The following is a 17,146-nucleotide window of genomic DNA, read 5'->3' as shown; positions in this document are numbered from 1 at the left end:
ATTGTTATTATAATTATGTATTTTAATGATTTCATGAACATTTTAACATGTCATTAAAACGCACCAGATGAAGTAATTTTTAATGGCTGTCTAGTCCAGTTTTTAAGTGTTCAAAATTTAACTATTTTTGCAAATTTTAACTAATTTGCAAAATTTAGCTATGTTTACTTAGTTTGCCTTGATTTCTTCTAGTAAAAAATGCTGTGATGAACATCTTCCTAAATACATCATCATTCTCACTGGCTAGATTTGTAGAAGTGAAGTTACTAGGTCAAAGGTTGTGAGCATTTTAAAGCATCTTAAAAACATTACCAAACTGTAGTCAACATTTTCAGGGACATCTGTGCAATTTTTGCCATTTTTACCAAAGGAAATAACGTGAAAGAAGGAGTAGACACGAAAGCAGTTTTGAAATGATGGCAGTCCTCTTCCCATGGATACTCTCCCTGGATTTTAAGTGCTTTCCCTCCCCGCCCTGGGGACAGCAGAGTGTGTTAGTCTTCCTTCGGGGCCAGGAGGCTCTGTGTGGCTTGGTGGAGCGGCTGTGAGGACCCCGTGTGCGTTCAGCTGCACTGCACGCTTCCCATGTCCCCAGCTTCAGATCTGCACTGCCAGTAGGTGGCTTGGGGCTGAGTGGGGCTGAGGTGTAGCGGCTACGGCAGGTGCCCTGGGCTGTGCTGCCCCTGGGCAGAGGTGGCTGCATGTCGCTCATACCCCTCTTCAGCCTGCAGAAGCCATGGGGGTGTTTGGGGTGGTCTGCAGTGTCACCAGTATCTTAGCAGCTGTCTCTTGGCACACAGGTCCTGGTGCTTTTCTGTCCCTCAAAGAGAGGGTCCTCCTGGCCTCTCCACCATGGTCACCATGGTTTATGGCTCTAGCTGTTGGCGATTTGGCATCTCCTTTTTTATGATTGTTTTGCTTGCCTTTGATTTGCCCCGTGTACCCTTGCAGAACGAGATGCTGGAGGAAGGCCAAGAGTACGCCGTCATGCTGTACACCTGGAGGAGCTGCTCTCGGGCCATCCCGCAGGTGCCCCATCCCAGCCGGACCCCAACCCCCACTGGCCACCCCCTCATCCTTTCCACTCGTCCCTGCCCAGTCAGACCCCGCCCCACCTCTGGCCTGCTCCATCTCAGGGCACTCCCCACATCCTCTCAGGGTTGAAGCCTCTCTATGTCATGTTTGTTTTCTCCCAGGTGAAATGTAACGAACAGCCTAACAGAGTGGAAATTTATGAGAAAACCGTGGAGGTCCTTGAGCCTGAGGTCACAAAACTGATGAATTTTATGTACTTCCAGGTAAAACAGTGAAATAATCCTAGGGGTTTAGAGCAGAGGAATGAGATGGTGGCACCATCTACCAACTAAACAAAGTGCGTGTAAATTCAAGCGATCACAATAGCTCTGAGACCAAAGGGAACTAAGCCTTAGACAGTCCAAAGCGTTACTGGCCCTTTCAGAATAAATGCTGCTTCTGGGTTTCACTTCTCTTCTCCCCTTGAGAGTGAATTTGTAGTTCCTGCAGGAAGACTGCTTTCTGTCAGTACGCTTACAGGCTTACACTTTCGATTCATCTGGTTTTGGGGTGTTTTCTCCCCACTGTCCACTCTGGTGGGCTTCGCCCTGGCCTTGGCTCCTTCTGGCCCTTGGGTTAAACAGAGTGGCCACAGGGAGGGACTTACTGGCTTTTTTAAAGACATAGTTTAGAAATGTGTGAAAGTTTTTATTATAGATCCTTTAGCAAAGGGAGAAGATAGAACTTCTTCGGTGACGAATTTTTGTCTTATCTTAAAAATTGTCAAGTGGAAATCCTCCCACCCCCTTTTTCAACTCTAAAAGCTAAAGCAGTGTGCTTTACAGACATTCTATTGGAGCATTTTGCTCAGTAACTTTGCTGGAATAATCAACAAAATTCTTTTACTTTGGGGACATAGTTGGTAAAGTGCAAAGTTGATAATGATTGTTACAGAGCAAAGGCTCGTGGAAATCACTTTCTAGAAACATGTCTCTTTACCCGAGCTGTAAACATGCACCCCTGGTTGGGTGTTTCATCATCGAGTAACGTGACTCTGGACCCTGTGCTTGGAGCTGGGCTTGGGGTTGGCCCGTCCCTGAAAGCCGCGTTTCTGCCCCTGCTTCCTCTGCACAGAGAAACGCCATCGAGCGTTTTTGTGGGGAGGTGAGGCGCCTGTGTCACGCGGAGAGAAGGAAGGACTTCGTGTCTGAAGCCTATCTGATCACCCTGGGCAAGTTCATCAACATGTTTGCCGTGCTGGACGAGCTGAAGAACATGAAGTGCAGCGTGAAGAATGACCACTCAGCCTACAAGAGGTGATGAGCGCGCCTGGGACTCAGGGCCGGGTTCCCGAGTGCACTCGCGTGCGGGGTGCAGTGCCCACGAGGGCCAGTCTCGTCCCGCGGAAGTGTTCTCCTGGGCGGACCGCCAGCGCTGCGAGGCGTTCTTGTAGGCTTTGGGGGCGGGGCGGGGCGGGGGTGGGGGCGGGCCCTGGACTCTCAGCCCAGACAGCAGTGATGTGCTCTGAGCCTGTATGGGGCCGGTGGTGCGTGGGCGCTGAGGCGCTGAGCGTCTTGTCCAGGGGGCTGGAGGCTCCACGCCTGATGGGGCCGCCGCTGCTCGTCGCTGGCTGGCTGGTGGGCATCCCTGGCAGGCGGGCACCGTCACCGCAGTGGGCACAGCTGGCCCCGGCACCCACAGGGCTCCCCAGACCAGTTGTCCTCCAGAGCGGTTTTCTTTTCGAATGTGGACAGCTTCTGGAGAAGAGAATTGGAAAAGGTGGGCACGGCTCGGCGCTGCAGCTGCGACACTGTGTTGGTGGCAGGTAGAGCGGAGCTGCTGTCCTCTAACTGACTTTCTAGAAAGTCTGCCTGGGACTGTTAAAACATGTTGGCTGGAATGAGATGCTGACTTCTGTTTCCTTTGCTAGACAAGGAATCTTAGCTATAAAATTAAATTAGAAGAGATTTTATTTTGTGTCTGAATAGGCTGTGGTTTCATTTGTAGGGGAAGAAAAAGAATTTTTCCTCTGCCCTTCTAGGTTCTTGCCTGAGTACCGCCTTTAAGAAAACAGTGATTAATAGGAGAAAAACAAATATAATTTCATTTCATGAGTATGGGGGTCCCAAGATATGAGACCCAAAGAAGTGACCAAAGGAGGCAGTGTTTATACCTTTTGTTTTTGTTTTTTTTTTGGCCACACCTGGCAGCGTGTGGGATCTTAGTTCCCCGACCAGGGATGGAACCCAAGCCCCCTGTAGTGGGAGTGCCACCAGACTGCCAGGGAATTCCCAGCGTTTATACTTTTGAAACAAAGAAAAAAAAACTGTGAAGAATTGACAAGACAAAGAAGTTTGAGTTCGGGTGGCCAGTGAGTGAGGAGGTTGGAAGGTTAGCTCACACGGCCTTCTCAGCCTTGAACGCCCCGTCTCTTGTGATGACGATGTCTCCCGACCTCCTGGTGCAGGGAGGGGACCTTTCATGTGGGAGGTTTGTTTCCTGCTTTCAGGGGCACAGAGGAGGTCAGAATGCCCTGCTGTGGCTGTTTCTTAAGTAACTTCAATTCTGAATAATTCAGTATGCCACAGTGGCATATTTGGGGGCGGCCTACCCTGAACCCCAACACGTACTTAAAATCGTGCACCTATTGCTGTGTCTTTAAAATGAAGTCGACTTGAGATGAGGCATGAAACAGATTTGAGGAGGGGATGGCACTGGAAGTTGAGCTAGATCTCCCAGACTTTAAGCCTCATTCGTGTGAAATAAGTTCAGGCGTTCCATTCATCACCTAGAGTTAGCTCTGCACGGAAGCCTAGATCTTCAGAACGACAAAATCTTTTGAATTGTCCTGTTAACTCCGCTCCGGTAGGAAAGTCTGGAGTTGTTTCCATTTGATGCCAGTTTTGTGGGATTCCAAGTGCGTGTGACTCTTGGTGGAGTGTCGGGGCTTCGGAACTTCCCAGCTCAGGAGAACAACTGCTGCTCCTGATGGCACAAATCACTTGTCGGGTGTTCGCAGCCTTCCTGACTCTATCAGGGAAATGGGGAGGTGGACAGCCCCAGGGGTTTTAAATTTTAAAAAGGTTTCTTTTCTCCCTCTCTCTCTTAGCAGCAGCACCTTTATTTCAAAGCCCAGTCTGGAAAATAGTTTAAAGATACGGCTGCTCTGTGGAAGGCCCCCGGGCACCCCATTCAGAAGTTGCCCAGCGTGTTTGCTACCCCCTAGGCTCCCCTAAGCACAGAAGAGGGCCTGGGCACCCCTCACCCTTCCAGCAGCCTCTTCCTGTGACCTATGTTTGGTATCCCGGGTTGGTTGGTTTACTTTCCCAGACAATAACCTCCACTTCTCCCTAGCCCTCACACTCCCACACTCAACACTCAGAACACATTTTATGTGCACCCAGCTGGTAGTTACAGCCTTTCCTGAGTGTAAATGCCAGATAACCCATATAGTCATGGTGAGGCTTAAGGAAAATAAAAGCAGGTATTCTTGGTCCCTTCCTTAGTTTCCACTCCTGCAGCTTCAACACCCACTCAAATCAATACAGTAAAGTGAACACTTTAAAAAAGAATGTAAACATATCAGTTAATATTGTTTCACTGTATATAATTTTTTACAACTTAAGAAGTAAGCAAGATTGCAGATTATTTCTCACCTGAAAAGTTCTGACGTAGGTGGTCTGCAGCTGACGGGGTTCCATAGTGTTGAGGAACCAGAGCTCCTGCTGTCTTCATTTGTTGCCTTGTGGCCCAGGATGGCTGCTTGAGCTCTAGCTGTCATCTCTGTATTCCAGTCAGCAGGAAGGAAGGAGTATTGAAGGGCCCACAATATTCCTTACAAGTAAACTTTCAAGTGCCTTACAAAGTTTTGCATTACATCTCATGGCTCAGCAGTTGGTCACAGCATGGAGATGAGAATGAGGCACGTTACTGCACCACAGAAATTCAGGGTTTATTCTGAATAAAGGGAAGGGAAGGAAAGGGAAGGAAAGGGAAGGAAATGACAGTTGGGGTAGGTTACCAGTCTTTGCCATGAAAGCTTTTCTTTAGTAAAACCCCAGAGGTTCTAGGTTGCACGACAGGTCCTTATGTGGGCAGTTTCTGCTAAACTTTTTTGGGGAAGCCCTAGGTGTGCAGAATCCTCATATGTGCTTTCACCCTCTTTGCAAAAACTAGAGACTCAGCCTGTGTTGCACAGGATTTGTTGGACCTCAGTGTACAGGTCCTTTTGTGTCCACCGTTCCCTTGTCAGCCCCATTGGGTAGGTCGTATAGCTATTGTTTTTCACAGGTATGGTAAGTGAGAGTCAGGAGAGTTCAGGAGGTGTGATATTGATTTATAATAAGAAATATGTATTCATCCCCATTTCTGACACTGAACTCCTAAAACCGTTAGAATTTCCCATGATAAAATCAAGAAAGTTTCTTTTGTTATGTAAATGTGGTGACTTTGGAAAGCCTCTAGTTACCCTAAGGATGGGGGCTGGTCACCAGCAGAATCAACCCTGTAACTACAGGGTTGGAACTTTCAGACCTACCCTCCTGATCTCAGGGAGGAGAGAGGGGTTAGAGGTTGAATCCATTGCCAATGTCCAGTGATCTAACCAAGCATGTTTATGTGAGGAATCCTCCATAAAAACCCCAAAAGATAGGGTTCAGAGAGCTTCCAGGTTGGTGAACATGTGGAGGTTTCGGGGGGAGTGGTGCTTGGAGAGGGCCCACCCCCCCCGTCCCCATATGTATCTCTTCCATTTGGCTGTTCTGAGTTATATCCTTTCATAATGAATTGTTAATCTAGTATATAAAATGTCTTCTCAGTTCTGTGAGCTGCTCTAACAAATTAATCGAACCCAAAGAAGGGTTGTTGGGACTGCCAATCTGTACCTGGTTGGCCAGGAGCACAGTGACAACGTGGACCTCCAGCTGGTGTCTGAAGTGGGGGAATGACGTGGCAGTCTTGTGGGACTGAGCTCTTAACCTGTGGGGTCTGATGCTATCTTCAGGCAGTGTCAGAATTGTAACACCACTGGCAACTGGTGCTAGAGAATTGCTTGGTGGTGTGGGAAAACCCAGCCCTCATGTTAGACTTGGTACCGGATCTTTAGGTTTGTCCAAGATGGAGCTGCAAATTGGTGGTGGAATCAGGATTCTGTCTCAGACCTTTGGCACCAGAACTATGCGTGGTGTGGTCCCTGACTGTTGGGGGGTTTGGCTGCCCAAAAGTTTCCTAACAGAGAACCTAAACAGTGTTGGCCATCTTTGTCACTCAGCAGAGGGAGTGTCATCCTTTCTCACACTTGGGGACAGGGAGCCCAGGGGAGAGGCCCATGTATAGGTGCCCTTCAGGAAGGCCTGTGAGAAGTGCTGCCACATCTCTGAGGAAGTCCATCAGCTATGGACAGTAGGGTCATGAGCTATCCAGGTTGCAAAGAGACTTACCTGGAGTTCAGGGGAGAAGCTGGAGGAGGCTGAAATTGTAACCAGCATCTAAGATGCACATTTCTACAGATAACTGTAGCGAGGGTAAAATAATTTTGTTATTCCCAGGCTGTTTTTCTTTAAAGTCATTAAGCATGTTGGTTGATTAATCCTTTTTTTCCCCCTTTCATAGGGCTGCTCAGTTTTTACGTAAAATGGCAGATCCACAGTCCATCCAGGAATCACAGAATCTGTCCATGTTCCTGGCCAACCACAACAAGATCACACAAGTAATTCACACTCTTGCCGCTCTGGCTGATGGGGCGCATCACTGGGGGGCTGAGGGGCGGAGAGCGGTCAGTGACACAGGTGTCTCACTCTGTGTTTCAGTCTCTGCAGCAGCAGCTCGAAGTGATTTCTGGCTATGAAGAGCTCTTAGCAGACATTGTGAATCTGTGTGTGGACTGCTATGAGAACAGGATGTACTTGACGCCCAGTGAGAAACACATGCTTCTCAAAGTACGTGTGTTGAGGGTAGGCTGCCAACAGCACCATGAGATAGGGGCAGCCCTGCTTTCGTGAATAGGCTGCACTTTATGATCGTTTGGCCAACCTTTTCTCTCATGCTTGTGTGTGTGTGTGTGTGTGTGTGTGCGCGCGCGCGCACACGCATATATAGCACCCTCCACCCTACATGCAGTTTGCCCTACAAGTCCTTGATGCATTCCCGTGAGTGTGTTCCAAGCTTGACCCCAGTGCCAGGTAGATCACATGCCCATCCCTGGAGAAGGTGCTCGTGGGTGAGGAGTCCCTGGTCAAGCGCCTTTCTCAGTATAAAGCTTGTAGCAGAGGTTATACCAGATTCTACGTGGTAAGGATGTAATTCCTAGAAATTTAGTATGCTGTGTCACCATGATTATAGTAGACTTTTGTTGGTCAAGAAACATGCCATTTACCATATTCCTCAATATTATTCTGTTTCAAATTGGGGAGGTTTTCAATGATGTTTCTCACTGGGAAGATGAGAAGGCGTTTTTTTTTTTTCAAACAAAAGTTTAATAACTTGTACATGGGAGAGACCCAGGAAAACTGAGTAACTCTGAGAAGATGCTTCTGCCATTCTCTTCACTCTGCTCTCTACCTTCATGGAGGGCAGCTCCGGGGGACCCTGTTCTGGGTGTCCTGCTGACCCAAAGCCCTCCATGCAAGTGGGCCCATCTCCAATACTTCTTTCCTGCTGGAGAGCAGCACGGAGGGATCAGAGCAAGAGGACACTGTCCAGTGGAGTGCTTTGTGGCAGTGGAAACATTCTGTTTGCACCTACCTGGTGCAAGAGCCCCTTGGTCATAAGTGCTTATGGAAATCCACATTTAGTATTGCCTTGTGCTTGATGAGAAGTGGAGCTGATGTATGCACCTGGAAGAGGACACAAAAAATGACGTAAAATAGCTTCATGTGAAGGGATAGGTATTAATTTCTGAGGGACTTTTAAAAATGCTTTTTACCAGAACTAGAAATATTAAAATGACAAAAAGAAAAATCTCATTGGTAAAGGCAAATATACAGTAGAGGTAGTAGATCAACTACTTACAAAGCTAGTAGTAAGGTTAAAAGACAAAAGTAGTAAAGTCATCTATATTCACAATAAGTAGTTAAGGGATACACAAAAGATATAAAATATGATGTCAGAAACATTAAGCGTTGGTGGGGAGTAAAAATGCAGGGTTATTAGAATGAGTCTGAACTTGAGATCATAACTTAATCATATATATATATATGATCATATATAGCCATATATATATATACACATATATATAAACCTCATAATGACCACAATCAAAAATTTATAAAAAAAAATTTATACTAGATACACAAAAAAGAGAAAGGAATCTAAACATAAAACTAAAGATAGTCATCAAATCACGAGGGAAGAGAGCAAAAGAAGAAGAAAGGGACAAAAAGGAACTCTAAAAAAACCCCCAGGAAACAATTAATAAAATGGCAAATGGAAATATCTGTTGTGTTTTGGGGATTGGAAAAATTAACATTGTTAAAATGACCAAAATACCCAAGGCAATCTACAGTTTTGGTGCAACCCCTAACAAAATACCAATGGCATTTTTCATGGAACTAGAACAAATAATTCTATCATTTGTATGGAAACCAAAAAGACCCCAAATCGTCAAAACAAATCTTGAGAAAGAAGAACAAAACTGGAGGTATCACATTCCCTGATTTCAAACTATACCACAAAGCTACAGTAATCAAAACAGGAAGGTATGGCACAAAAACAGACACATAGATCAGTGGAACAGAGAGCTCAGAAATAAACCCACACTTAAATGGGCACTTTTGTGCCCATTTTGTGTCCATGACAAAGGAGGCAAGAACATGTGACAGGGAAAAGACAGCCTCTTCAATAAGTGGTATTGGTAAAACTGAACGGCTACTTGCAAAAGGATCAACCTGGACTACTCTCTCACACCATATACAAAAATAAACTCAAAATGGGTTAAAGATTTAAATGTTAAGACCTGAAACCATAAAACTTCTAGAAGAAAACATATATTTTGGATCTGTCTCCTCAGGAAAGGGAAACAAAGGTGCAAATAAACAAATGGGACTACATCAAACTAAAAAGCTTTTGCACAGTGAAGGAAACTATCAAAATGAAAAGGTCACCTACTGAATGGAGAAGACATTTGCAAACAGTATATTCAGTAAAGCGTTAATATCCAAGATATACGAAGAACTTGTACAACTCAATATAAAAGAAAAATTCAGTTTAAAAATGGGCAGAGGATCTAAATCGGCATTTTTTCCAAAGAAGGTATTTTTTCCAAAGAAGACAAAGTGCTGGCGAGGATGTGGAGAAGGATGCCTGGTGAACCCTGGTGGGAATGTAAATTGCTGCAGCCACTAGAAAACAGTATGCTGGTTCTTCTACAATTGCCATAGGGTCCAGCAATTCCACTTCTGGCTGTTTATGTGAAGAAAAGAAAAAGATATATGCACACCAGTGTTCATTGCAGCAGCATTGTTAACAATAGTCAAGACACAAAAGCAACCAAAGTGTAACATTGATAGATGCATAGGAAGATTTTATATAACTAACTAACTAACTAACTAAATATATAATGGAATACTGTTCAGCCCTAAAAAAAGAATGAAATCTTGCCATTTGTGATAACATGAATGGACCTAGAGGGTATTATGCTAAGTGAAATAAGTCAGAGAAAGACAAATACCATATGATTGCACTTATATGTGGAATCTAAAAAACAAAACAAATGAACAAACATAAAATAGAAACAGACTCATAGATACAGAGAATAAGCAGGAGGTTCCTAGTGGGGTTATTGCGGGGTGGTGGTGAATGAAATAGGTAAGACTAAGGGGTATAGACTTCCAGCTACAAAATAAATGAGTCACTAGGATGAATGTACTCCATGGGAAATATAGTCATTAATATTGTAATGTCTTTGCGTGGTGACAGATGGTAACTAGACTTACTGTAGTGATCATTTTTTAATGTGTAGAAATATCAAATCACTATGTTGTGCTCCTGAAACTAACATAGGTTGTAGGTCAACTATACTTAAATTTTTTTAAAAAGTGCTTTTTGAAAGAAGAATGGTCATTTCTAAGTTATGAACTGTAGCAGTATAAGTGTTTATGGGTAATTAAACTTGCAGGTCTGAGCTTTATGTGCCATTTTGTGATTTGCAGGTCATGGGGTTTGGTCTGTACCTGATGGATGGGAGTGTCAGCAACATTTATAAACTAGATGCCAAGAAAAGAATAAACTTATCCAAAATCGACAAGTACTTCAAGGTGAGTTACAGTTTCTAGGTAAACCTTTTTATTGAAGTGTATGCAGTTTGAGCTTTTGGAGGTCAACCTCTGTGGCTTTGTTCTGTGCTGGGAAATGCAGTGGTGGCAGGTGGGTGGGTAGGTGGAGGTAGACTGTCTCCTACCCTGTACCGGATTTGCCTGGGTTTGAACCTTGTCTAATGGAATGGTGCCACGTGTACTCTTTTGTGTCTGGCTGCCCCCATTCACTTTGTCAGATCATCCCTGTGGGAGCCTGCAACTGTAGTTTTTACATTTTCATTGTGGTATAGCACTGCATTTTATGACTAAACTGCAATTTATTTATCCATTCTGTTGTGATGAACATGAGATTGTTTCTGGATTTTGGCTTGTCCGAACAGTGCTGCTCTGATTCGTGCACATCTATGCACATTTCTGTTGGATGAATACCCAGTGGTGGATTGGGTATTCATCCAATCGAATGAACATTTTCAGTGTAGTAGATACAGCCTCACAACTCTCCCACATGGCTGTGCTGACTTGCATCACCACTAGCGGTGTCCTTGTGATTTTATTGGCTACTGTTTTCTTGTGGTTTACTTGATGTTTCCCTGATGGCTTTTCACGGTATTATTAGTCTTTTGTGTGTTCTCTTTGTGAAGTGTCCTTTCAAGTCTCTCATTCTTTTTTTCCCCTGTTGATTTGTAGTTCTTTATGTATTCTGGGTATGTGTCCTTTGTCAGATACATGTGTTCTAAAATACATGCATTTCCCCTATGTGGCTCTTTTTTTTCACTTTCTTGAAGAGTCTTTGGTGAACTGAGGTTCTTAATTTTAATGTGGTCCAATATATCAATCTTTGATGTCCACTTTAAGAAATCTTTGATAAAGCAGACTCTCGAGAATTTTCTTTTGTGATACCTTCTAGAAGCATCACCATTTCTTTTCCATCTAGATCTATAATGCCCCTGGAACTGGCCATGTGTATGCTGTGAGGTAGGGGGTTGATATTTTTGGATTTTTTTTTCCTGTTCTAGATATCCAGTTGACTCTGTCCAATTATTGCAAAGGCCGTTTCCCCTCCATTGCTCTGAGGAGTCACCTGTGTCATAAAGCAGGTGTCTGTACGTGTGTGACTCTGCCTTAAGTTCTCTGCTCTGCCCTACTGGTCTGCACCTGCGCTCCAGGGCCATGCTGGCTTTAGTTGCTGTAGGTTTCCAGCAGGTCTACTTACCAGTCTTCAAGTTACGTTCTTCACAATTGTCTTGAGTATTGTCCCTCCATCTTTTGAAATACGTTTTAGAATTGACTTGCTGATTTACACATACACACAGAAAACCCATAAACCATTTTTCCTCTTGGAATATTGTTTGTGATTCCGTTGAATCTATAGATCAATTTAGGGAGAATTGATATTTTTAAAATACCGTGTCTTCCAATATACATGAACCTAATGTATTTCTGTATTCCCTTAGAATTTTAAAAATTTCTCTAGAATTCTTGGTATTGTTTTTGTCTAGAAGTCTTGCACATATTTTGTTGGATTTAATAATATATACTTTTCATTTATTTTTTGATGCTGTTGTAATTTTTTTCTCTTTAGATTTTTGTTTTCTAATAGTTCCTAGTATATAGAAATACAGTTGTTTTTTTTTGTTTTGTTTTTTTTTTTTAATGACCATGGATCTAGCAACAAGGTAGGTTAATTTTAATTTTTTTTTTTTTTTTTTGCGGTATGTGGGCCTCTCACTGTTGTGGTCTCTCCCGTTGCGGAGCACAGGCTCCGGACGCGCAGGCTCAGCGGCCATGGCTCATGGCCCCAGCCACTCCGCGGCATGTGGGATCCTCCCGGACCGGGGCACAAACCCATGTACCCTGCATCGTCAGGCGGACTCCCGACCACTGTGCCACTAGGGAAGCCCTAATTTTAATATTTAATTGGTTTTATGAGAGTTGGTTTTTAACTTTTATTTTGTTCTTCTTAAAGTGAACGTAGAAGTTGTTTACAACTTTTTTGCAGTAAGTGATTTGCAGAGATAACATTCAACCCACAGTAATTATTAGCATTATTCATTCTTCTTGCGATTGTATTTGGTGACTAAACATATTTAATGACCCTGGGTTATTTTTTATTCTTTGAATACAGCAGCTCCAGGTGGTTCCGCTGTTCGGGGACATGCAAATAGAACTGGCAAGATATATCAAGACCAGCGCCCACTATGAGGAAAATAAATCTCGGTAGGCAGAGTGAGCTGTCCAGTTAGAGCATTCTGCAGTGTTCTCACTGTGGTTCCTAACACTCCACTTATCTATCCGGAGATGCCACCTTTGACATTTTCAACCACGTGGAACCGAATGCGTGATATGGTAGCCTTTTCCATGAGTGGATGTTTACATTTAAATTCATTTACAAATGCAATTTATTTCCTTAGTGGGATAGCCACATTTCAAATAGTTTAATAGTTTTGGTCAGCACAGATACAGAACTTTTCCATCATCCCAAAGAGTTCTGTTAGTGCTGGCCACAAGTACGGAAGTATAACCAAATGCTCTGGGTGCTTATAAAAGCTTGACAGCAGCCTGCTGGGGAGCGGCTAGATATTCACGTGTAACTTACAGAGGGTACAGAGCTATCACCCAAGGGCCCAACCAGGCCAGGCCCAAGGTCTCTGTGGTTGAGAATGGTCTTTACAGTTTTAAAGAGTTTTTTTTAAGATGATGGCTCTATGGCTGATGTGTGACAGAGACCGTGTAGCCCCCAAATCCTAAAGCATTTGCTTTCTGGACCTGTCCTGAGAAAGATGGCCAATCCCTGTCGTAAAACATCTGCAGCTTACAGTTAGAAATGGTAATCAATACACAGTACTTTTTATTGTAGCTTCCACATATCCACTTGAGTTTCATAGGATGCTTTAGTTGACTTTTGCCAAACACATGGTCTCCATTCAGCCATGGTTTTGAAAAATACAGTTGCACCTCAATCTGGCTACTCAAAGGTAAACAGTCTTTTTCTGTGAAGACCAAATTGTAAACACGTTAGGGCTTTCTGGCCACACGTGTCACATACTCTTTTTTTTGTTGTTGTTGTTTTTAAACGACTCTTTAAAACTGTAAAAACCATTTTGTATGGCTCTATGGCCATGCAGAAGGTACTCGCGTTGGGCCCACGTTGTATGTAGTTTGCCAGCCTCTGTGCCAGCTTGTTTCCTAACACATCTGCCATTAAATCTGATATGTGATCACCTTCCTATAAATTACATTCACTAATCTCTCTTCACTTCAGCATCAACTTGAGCTCTGATTTGGAGGGTGTGCTGATTTCCATGGTATAAATGGAAATGCCTGAGTTTAAGTTAATAATGTACAACTCACCTCCTACCCTAACAAACACAGTCAGATCCAGATCATACGTAATTGTAAAATCAGTAAGAGAATCAGGAAACAAGGAGTTTTGCATACTTCCTTTATTTTTAATATGCTCTGTTGTAAGTCGATGGCCATTATTACCAATTAGATGCTGGGTTTCACAGCCACCAAGGCAGGTGCCTGAGCGTGCAACAATCAGCTCCAAGAGCTCAGCCCAATGGCGTAGCACCTTTGTCTGGCCACAGGGGGTGGGCGCAGAGTGGGCACATGTTGGCATCGGGCTCTGGGCTCCTTGCCTCTCCTGAGGTGGACATGCTGTCTGGGGCATGCAGGGGAGGCCAGTGTGTTTAAGGTGGACCCTGGCAGAGGGCCTGGGCCTTGTGTGCTTACTGCACACTCAGGGAGCTGCCTTTGCTCATGCCGTAATCACGTAATCCTGTAGTAAAATCAGAAAGTTAAAAAGTGATGCTGCTTGAGATAGTGTACTGATCACCTTGAAAACTCGTAATCTGAATCCTTCCCTTCTAGCAAAGGGGACCAACTTGTTAAAACATGGTGTGAGTTGGTGCTGAGTGCGAGGGAACTGAGGGAACCGCTCTGAGCCCAAAGCAAGGCCCATGCTTTCTGCCCAAGAAGTCCAACAGATTTAATTTTTTTTTCTTTTTTTTTTTGTGGTACGTGGGCCTCTCACTGCTGTGGCCTCTCCCGTTGCGGAGCACAGGCTCCGGACGCACAGGCCCAGTGGCCACGGCTCACGGGCCCAGCTGCTCCACGGCATGTGGGATCCCCCTGGACCGGGGCATGAACCCGCGTCCCCCGCATCGGCAGGCAGACTCCCAACCACTGCGCCACCAGGGAAGCCCAGATTTAATTCTTGATACACATTTTCCCACCACATTGACTGTATCCGTTTGCTGCTGAAATGGTGTGTTGTGCACATAGTTAGCTATAGCAACACTGTCTAATTTCCAAGTTTCAACTCTCTCATTAAGGATAACTTTTGTCCCTGAGTCCTTGGCTGACTTGTTTTATACTATAGCTATGTTTTCATATGTGAGTAATAAGGAAATATTAGTTCCTGCCTACTGTGCAGTAATCTGTCAAGGGGCCCTGCAAGGGTGTTGCAGTGTCCTGAATTCAGCAACACCTCTCAGCTTTGTGGTAAGTAGTTTGCCGATTAAGGAGAAATTACGGTTCCTTTTCCAGAATACAGACATGAGAAGGTAGGACGCAGCCCTGACACAGGGAGATGAGGCAGGCCCGGCTCTGTTTCCATGCGGAGAATTCCACGTTTCCTCTGCATCTCTACCTCTTGGCTGCAGCGGGGCTCCCGGGGTGGTAGGTGGGCCTGCTGTGCATGTGCCCTCAGCCAGTCGCCTGTCAGGTAACGCATGCTTCCCCTTTACCACCAGATGGACGTGCACGTCCTCCAGCAGCAGCCCACAGTACAACATCTGCGAGCAGATGGTACAGATCCGGGAGGACCACATGCGCTTCATCTCGGAGCTGGCGCGCTATAGCAACAGCGAGGTGAGTGGCCTCTGCCTGCAAAGCGCACCTGGGGACATGGGGTCTGGTGTGGCCCTTGTATTCTCTGCGCCCAAATACTACCATTGATCGCTTTGAGAAACGTAGTTTAGCACTGCGTGCTTAAAAAGCACTGATAATAATGGATGAGGCAGGGCAAATATAATGGAGTTTGTTTGGATCTGTTCAGCTGTACAAGAAAGCTGCTTCTTTTTTCAGAAAAACGTTAACACGGGGCTGAGGACTGAGGTGAGACCATGAATTAAGTGCATTTCCTAGTGTAGTTCCATGGTTCCAAGCTGCTAGGAGAGGGGTGGGGAGAGTGGAGGATGTCAGGAACAGAAGGGGTGGTTCTGACTTGCGCCCCTTTCGTGTCTAGAGGGCGAAAGTGCAGGAGCCTCCGAGTCGGTGGGCAGATGCGTCGAGTGCCCAGAGGAGACCTGGAGTTGCGTGTGGGAGGAAGGGGGGTCTCTTCGGCCATGGGCCTTGTTAATTCCTTCCAGCTTTGCAGCTGGACTCTCTGTGTCCTTGCTTGGGCCGGTCACGTTCCCCACACCTGCCCCAAGCCTGGCTCCAGGCCATTGCTGCTCACGCATGGGGTGGGTGGCACGGGGGTCTGAGCGAGGGGGAGCGGCAGCGGGAGTGTCGTTTCTCACGTCTTAGTGGACCGGGCACTGAGGTCAGGGTCAGGGCGGTGGTCAGTGCTGTGGGTGCTGCAGGTGTTCTAGAGGAACTCGAGGACTTGGGGCCACATACGCAGGTCTGGTTTCCGAGATCGTGGTACCTCGGGGTTCTCAGGAGGCCCATTACATTTGGGGGGAACAATCTGTTGGTCCTGCTCATTGCAGGACAATATGCACTCTATCCCTCACCCCCGAGCACTTGTCATCGTGTAACCAAGATGACTGAAAGACAGCCCCAATACTTGGGGCACATCACCTCCTTGCAGACCCCAGGTGGGCAGCCGACTCCCCATGAGGAACATTAGCTCACCCCTCTGCGGAGGCCAGTGCTGCCCGAAGAGTAGAGGTGGGGGCCAGTCCCCAGGACTTCATGATTTTGTTGTAAACTGAGTTCCTGAGATGTTCTCAAACAACACAGAGAGCTGGCTTCTACCTTTCCAAATAGGAGCCCTTGACAGCGTGCATGGTTCCTGTGTGCCTTCTGGTGTCTGCTATCGTGCCTTTATAATCAGATGATGGTTTTTTGTTTTTTAAAAAAGGGCGTATGCGTGTTTTTTTTTTTTAAAGAAGATGTTGGGGGTAGGAGTTTATTAATTAATTTATTTATTGTTGCTGTGTTGGTTCTTCATTTCTGTGCGAGGGCTTTCTCTACTTGTGGCAAGCGGGGGCCACTCTTCATCGCGGTGCGCGGGCCTCTCACTATCGCGGCCTCTCTTGTTGCGGAGCACAGGCTCCAGACGCGCAGGCTCAGTAGTTGTGGCTTACGGGCCCAGTTGCTCCGCGGCATGTGGGATCCTCCCAGACTAGGGCTGGAACCCATGTCCCCTGCATTAGCAGGCGGATTCTCAACCACTGCACCACCAGGGAAGCCCATAGATGATGATTTTAATAAGAGAAAAGAGATCCACCTTTAAAAGCTTTGCACAGTTTATTTTTAAACAGATTTATGAAGACATAATCCACATACCAGACAATTCTCTGATTTAAATTATACAATTCAAAGGTTTTTAGTCCATTGCTGAACATTTTCATCATCTCCCAGAGCAACTCTGCACCCATAGCAGTCACTCCCCATTCCCCTTCCTTCTAGCACGTGGCAATCTACTTTCTATCCATGGATTTGCCTACTTGACTTTATATAAATGGAATCATAATATGTGCTCCTTGGTGACTGGCTTTTTTCATTTGACATAGTATTTTTAAGGTTCATCCATGTTATAGCATGTATCAGTAATTTTATGGCTTATTTATAATAATTTTATGGCTGAATAATACTCCACTGCTTGGACACACCACATTTTGTTGGTTTGTTCACCTGCTGTTGAC

The 17,146-nt window shown here is 45.3% G+C and overlaps 1 protein-coding gene across 4 annotated transcripts in view; it reads left to right on the top strand.

The window, feature by feature from the left end:
* Positions 1-17,146, top strand: part of CYFIP1 (cytoplasmic FMR1 interacting protein 1) — a 93,780-nt gene that overhangs the window by 28,031 nt on the left and 48,603 nt on the right. For all 4 annotated transcript variants that reach the window (XM_082657881.1, XM_082657884.1, XM_082657882.1 and 1 more), the window contains exons 4-11: positions 952-1,029; positions 1,197-1,298; positions 2,149-2,330; positions 6,625-6,721; positions 6,822-6,950; positions 10,161-10,265; positions 12,391-12,482; positions 15,023-15,140. In XM_082657881.1, coding sequence (XP_082514007.1) covers positions 952-1,029; positions 1,197-1,298; positions 2,149-2,330; positions 6,625-6,721; positions 6,822-6,950; positions 10,161-10,265; positions 12,391-12,482; positions 15,023-15,140 — 903 coding nt within the window. The remainder of the gene's footprint in view (positions 1-951; positions 1,030-1,196; positions 1,299-2,148; positions 2,331-6,624; positions 6,722-6,821; positions 6,951-10,160; positions 10,266-12,390; positions 12,483-15,022; positions 15,141-17,146) is intronic.

The sequence above is a fragment of the Grampus griseus genome (genome assembly GCF_964374135.1).
Source record: "Grampus griseus genome assembly, chromosome: 7".
Lineage (NCBI taxonomy): Eukaryota > Metazoa > Chordata > Mammalia > Artiodactyla > Delphinidae > Grampus > Grampus griseus.
This window is presented reverse-complemented; position numbering and strand designations above follow the sequence as displayed.